Source organism: Sceloporus undulatus, chromosome 11 (assembly GCF_019175285.1).
Source record: "Sceloporus undulatus isolate JIND9_A2432 ecotype Alabama chromosome 11, SceUnd_v1.1, whole genome shotgun sequence".
Taxonomy (NCBI): domain Eukaryota; kingdom Metazoa; phylum Chordata; class Lepidosauria; order Squamata; family Phrynosomatidae; genus Sceloporus; species Sceloporus undulatus.
In genome coordinates this window covers 8,944,293-8,950,292 of record NC_056532.1, presented here as the reverse complement: position 1 = coordinate 8,950,292, position 6,000 = coordinate 8,944,293, and the positions used below count along the sequence as shown (strand labels likewise).

The 6,000-nt window shown below is 45.8% G+C and overlaps 1 protein-coding gene across 1 annotated transcript in view; it reads right to left on the bottom strand.

Moving 5' to 3' along the window:
• Positions 1–6,000, bottom strand: part of BCAS3 (BCAS3 microtubule associated cell migration factor) — a 416,672-nt gene that overhangs the window by 307,465 nt on the left and 103,207 nt on the right. Inside the window, 1 exon segment of the mRNA XM_042442606.1 lies at positions 3,914–4,007. Within this exon segment, the coding sequence (XP_042298540.1) occupies positions 3,914–4,007 (94 nt within the window).

Sequence of the window (6,000 nt, the reverse complement as noted above, 5' to 3'; positions counted from 1 at the left end):
TCGGGTCTCTTTGGAGGTATGCTGTTTAAATGATGCATGGGTCCTAAGAGTCTGGAGGTCGCGCCAAAGCCACACTCCATTCCTAAGCACTGGAGTGCAGCTTTGGTGCAGCTTCCGGATTCTTAGGGTGCATGCATCATTTAAATAGCATATCTTCAAAGAGATCCAAAGCAGCTTTATTTTGGCAGTCTGGAACAGGCCACATGTGTGTCTTTTTTTTTGGCCATCCCTAAACCTGAAGGTGTAGGAAACCTCTTCCAACAACCATGTATCCCAGACCCTTTTCCATCAATTGTCCAGGTGTAAATTCCCTGTCTTCCAACATCTCGCAATCTCAGCTCTAACAGCTGAAACAAGGAATATAATACGTTTTGGGTGTTTCTATTGGCTATTGATTTTGGTGAAGATCGATAGCAGTCGCCAGTCTGATTTCTTCTCTCTTTTTCCCCTTCAGGGAAGACCTTCTGTCCGACTTTGAACTTCAGCTCTGATGCTCTATCTTGAGCACACTTGCCAACTGGAAGAGTAATCCAGCTCTGAGTGCAGATATCGCTGTTCTTCCATCATGACCTTTCCTTCAGTGTATACCTAGTGGGCGATACCCAAACCTATGTGCAAATAGATACATCACCACCAATGGGGAGCTTTAATTTGTAAGAGCCACAAGGGTGAGTGAATGCTCTTGGGCTACCTCTGGCTTTGCATTCTGTGCAAATGACAGCAGCAGCATTGTTTAGGCAGTAAGCCTCAGCCTCTGGGCCAAGCCTTACCTCTGCCACCTTCTTGTCTCCTGGAGAAGGTCCTCCTCCTATGCGAAACATGTAGAGAATTCCCAAAACAGTGCACACAAAAACCAACGTCCTATTAAACCACTTTGTGGTGGAAACAGATGGGACAGGCGTCATTGGTTTAATAACTTTTGGAGTTATCAGCTCAGGAAGCTTGCTCAGTTCCAGCCCAAATGAGAAGACGTCTTTAATAAAAGCGCGCTCAATAGCGCCGGAGTCACTCGCTCAGCTCCTAGGGACCAGAGTCTAGACAAATCATCAGTTTAGTCTAGCCTGGCTTAAGATGGAGCAATTGATTAGACTGGATAACTATTTAATCCTTCCCCTCCTCTTCTTGTTATCAAGATTATACACACTCAGAATTCCTGGCAGACTGTCATGTACAACATTAAGAGCTTGGAGGCCGATTCATAAACATCTTAATCATCCAGACCCCTATGGTGCAGATTCCTTCCGTCTCCAGCGACCTCCCAAACTGTAGTCCGAGGCGCCTTCACCCCAAGGAGTGCTTGTGGATTTACATTTACGGGTCAGATGTGTTTTCATCAGGGTCACTGTCGCATCCGTGATGTTTGTAAACTGTTTGGACCGCTTTAAATAAAGGGGATGATTCAAGGCTCAGTCCTTTCCAGTGAAACTTTTAATGGGAGAACAATCTGGTGTGGAGCGGTTTGGATGGAGATCTGGTAGACTTAGATCCAAATCACCTTTGGACTCACTGGGTGGCCATCGGCAAGGTAAAAGCCAGTATGCGGTGGGTCTTAGAGTGGGATCAGGATCCCACTGAAATGCCATGGGTACACCTCCTCTGAACAAATCTTGCCACGAACACTCCATGACAGGTTTGCCTTAGGGTCGCCATAAGTCGGAAATGACTGGAACAACAACAACAAGGTGCTCTTGCCACTCAGCTTACCTTTAGGGCAATTGTGAGAACATCTGACAAAAGCCTTTCAGTCCGTGTGTGTGTATGTATTTAATGTGATAAATGACTGCATGGTCCAGGGATGTTTGTGGACTGCAGCTCCCATGAGCTCTAGCCAACACAGACAGTAGTGAAGGATAAAAGGAAGGGAATGGCAGCCCAACCAAAACTGGAGGTAACCAGGATTTGGTAAGATGGAAGCTCTTTCTTCCCCGTTCAGGCTGCTGATGTATCTACCACAAATGACTAACATGGTTATGTGTTAACAAGCAAACAAGCCAGCATAGAGTAAGTGTATGGGTGTATTCTGATGGCTGTGTGTATGTGAAATGCAACTTTCTAGGAGTTTATTAGTAAGGCTGGTTTCCATTTCTTTCAAAGGCTCGGCTCCCAGTTTGAGAACCGTGGCACCAGCGGCAGGCGCCGGGAATGGGCGATGCCACGGCAAGCCCTTCAAAGGATCACTTCAGAAGAACTATGAATGCCATGATAAAATATAGCCTTTTCCTTGTCAAGAGCAGTAAGAGCCACAGAACGCTGAACCATGTGCAGCTAGTAAGGCGTTCTGACATAACAGATGGGCTGTCAAGCCCAAGTCCGACTGGCCACTGCAAGCAGGAGATAGGACATCTATTCCGGTTTTTTTGTGCTTTGAAATGTGATTTCATCCCAAACCTCTTCAAGGCATTTTAATTCACTTTAGAACTCATTAATTTAGGCAAGCGGAAGCGCTTGATCTTCCCCAGCCCCTTTTCACTGACCGCCGCGCAGTCAATCAAAAAGTTATTACTCTGTCGTAGGAAGGATAATAAACAAGTTACTCTGCCGACTGGACAAAATTGCATGGACAGGATGCATTCTACCTGCCCACAAGACCTTCTCAGCTGAAAGAAGGAAGGAGAGGGGCAAAGGTGCTCTCTTTGAGGCTTTAAATATCGTTTTCAGATAATCCCCCCCCCAAACTGTCACTGCCCTACCAAGCCTGGAAAATCAGACTGAAAAAGGAATCTGAGTTACGTCTCCAGGTTAAACTTTTAAGTGCAAAAGGATAAGTGGGGTTAAATCTCAGAGAATATTTGCAGAAACCTCAAGAAATAACATCACATTTGGGGGTGGGAGGCTGAAAAGAGGACGGATGAGGAAACCTTCTATTACCTTACTTTTCAGATGCATTAATGCCTGTTCCCCAGGGACACTGGTTGTAATGTCTTGACCCAGGGCAGATGTAATATTCCCAGTCTCTGTGTGTGGTGAAGAGACTGGGAACATGCTGTGAGGTCGCACACGTCCCGCCCCGTGCGATAACTGCCCTTTTCTTCCCTCTGTGTTATGGCCACTGAAATGACTAACAGTGCCATCCCAAACATGTCTACTTGGAAGTAAAATGTCACCTATGGCAGCAGTTACAGCAGGCTGGAGCAGGAGATGAGAAGCAGGACCATGCTTCTAGCCCTGCTGAAAAGCTATCTCCTTCAATCTCAGTTCTCCTCACCAGAAGGCATTCTAGTAAGCTCTATTATACCGAGACCTTCTGATTCTTTAGGAGGAGGATGGCACCTGCTATACCAGTGATGGCGAACCTATGGCATGCGTGCCAGAGGTGGCACTCAGAGCCCTCTCTGTGGGCACACATGCTGTCATCCCAGCACAGAGCTTGCCAGAGTTTGTTACTAGAAAGCCAGAGGGACATGGCACTGGGCAATAAATAAGTGGGGTCTGGGTTGCAGTTTGGGCACTCAGCCTCGTAAAGGTTCACCATCACTGTGCTATACTGTTCTCTTTTAGTCATCCTTGCTCTCTCTATGTTTAGATGCAATCCTAGCAGTACCTGATATTGTTATAAGGTATCCCTACCGCAATGCAAGTCATGTGGGGGTGCTCTTGCCCTAAATGGTAAATTGAAACACAGAAAAGACCTGCACCCGCAGAAGTTGAAAACTTCTCGAACTGGTCTGATAATGTGGATCAGCATAGCCATCTGCATTTTTGTACTCGTCTTTGGAACCCGACTAAGGAAATGCTCATGTGCTTCAAACCTGACTGCTACAGTACTACCGCTAATGTGAAATTTGAAAAACCCATCATACGTACGTGTTCTTCAGTTTTCAATCCTCGAATGCAAACAAGATCACAAGGAATAGAGGCCTAGTGTCTGTGACTCGCAAAATGACACAGGAGGAATTGCAACAGAGGCACTCACCGCTGGGGTTGAAAGACATACAACAGATTGGCTTCTCGTGTGCTGGGAAGTGAGCCACGATGCCATCGCTATCCGAGTCTTCGCTCAAGAGCACCTGCGTAACAAGAGAGAGAGCAGAAGGTGCATAACATACCTGTCTTTTACTAATGCATAATATGTGCTATGTGTCTGTGTGCTGTGTTTTGCTCCAGCTTCTGATATTTTGTCCTGCTGGGGGCTTCCATCCCCACCCATTCTTCTTCAACCTCTTCCAAACATACTCCAAATTGCAACAAATACAAACACATCAGATACTCACTTAGCCTCAATCACACTTGAAGAACAGCATGTCCAGACCCTAAAGCAAATGCTTCCAGAAGGGAAAATCCCTAATACTGGATTTGGTCCACCATTTGCAAGCAGGGTCTCTCTACCTCTGGTCCTCCAGATATTTGGAGCTTCAACCCCCAGCAGCCTTGCAAACCATGGCCAATGGTCAGGAATGCTGGGAGTGGCAGTCTCCAACCTCTGGAAGACCAAAGGATGAAAAGCAGTGATTTCGATCTCAAATTCAAACAGTAGCATTGAGCTGGAACACTCCTCATTGTCTTTTCTCATTTAGGAGCGCAGGATAGGGTTTTAAACTGCAATGTCATATAAAGTAGAAATAATGGCTTTCATGGTAGTTATATTAATCCAAAGGAAAAGCTATGTTGGCCAGTTTAGACATCAGTAACCTTACAATTCCCACCCCGTACTTTACTTTTCCATGTACGAGGCCGTCCTTTCCCCACAATCCCCTTCGCCAGCTCTATGAAAAACGTCATTTATCTTCACAGTAACCAGTGTGATGGATTAATACATCCTTGTTACATTCTGGATACGAAGAGAACATTGCCAGGGCTACAATGAGAGAAGCAGAGCAGATCAGGACGCCTCTTGAGTTCCCACAACACAAGCTGCTGATAAAACCATAAATCCCGTTCGGTTGTGATTCTGACATTAACAGACAGCACGATATTGGGAGCCTGGCTTGCATTAGAGGAGGAAATTCTTCTACTTAATACACAGCAGAACTTGTATGAAGGGGGGAAAAACAATGAAGGAGAGTTGGGGGAAAGAATACACAATCTGTCAGCGGCTGTACAAATGTGCCAGGAAGAATCCAGCTATGCGTAAGTAATGAGAATATTTGATGGGTTTCCCCTATCCTTCCACTTTATATTTTTAAGGAAACAGAACAGGAGAACCACTGGACACCTTGACTTTGGAGTTCAGATGATCTGGTTTCCCTGGTTTATTACATGTAAATGTCCACCTCTGAGCAAAGGTAGAGATCTCTTTCTTTATGCCATTAATCTATGTAGGCTCATGTTTGCCTTGGAGAGAAAGCCTCCCCTTGGAAGATCTTTCTCCCATCGCAAGTCCATTCCATGGCCAAATTCAGAAATTGGTCAAGGAACAGAAAGTCAGAGAGGCTGGGACCACTCCTGCCCACAAGGGAATGGCATAATTCAACTGCTATTATTGTTAGACGGGAATTTAATATCTTTCCCGATCTCCTGGATATCACTCTGAGGTCTCCCAGTAGATCAAAACCATCTTTGACCTCCTTGGACCACCGTCTATTTCCCAGATACTGCAGAACAGCCATGGTCTGACCCAACCAAAACATCTCAACCATCCTCAAGGATCACTGGATACAAAGCATGTGATAGTACTCGAGACAGAATGGTGAGCTTCAAATTCTTCCTTCAAATCCATTGTCAAGTATCTGGTCACTATGGACCTTCTCGGGATGTAAGGGGAACTCTCATCACCCCACTCAATCCATTGCAATGCCAAGTAAGGGCCAGATCTTTTTGGAACCATTTCAGTTTCGGGCTATTTTCTCTAAAGGAGAGCGTAAGGAGAAAGATGCATGCGCTTGAAATCCAGCATCTGGGTCAGAACAGCATGGCCTCTGTTGCACAATGGCAGCAAAGACTCTTAAGTAAATAAAGTTCTCTTTTGCGGTCCAGAGAAGCCTCTTAGTCCTTCTGGACAGAGCAAGCCCTTAACATCCTTCCTTCCCTCTCCTCACAAAGCAGCACCTCCTTCTTCCGACC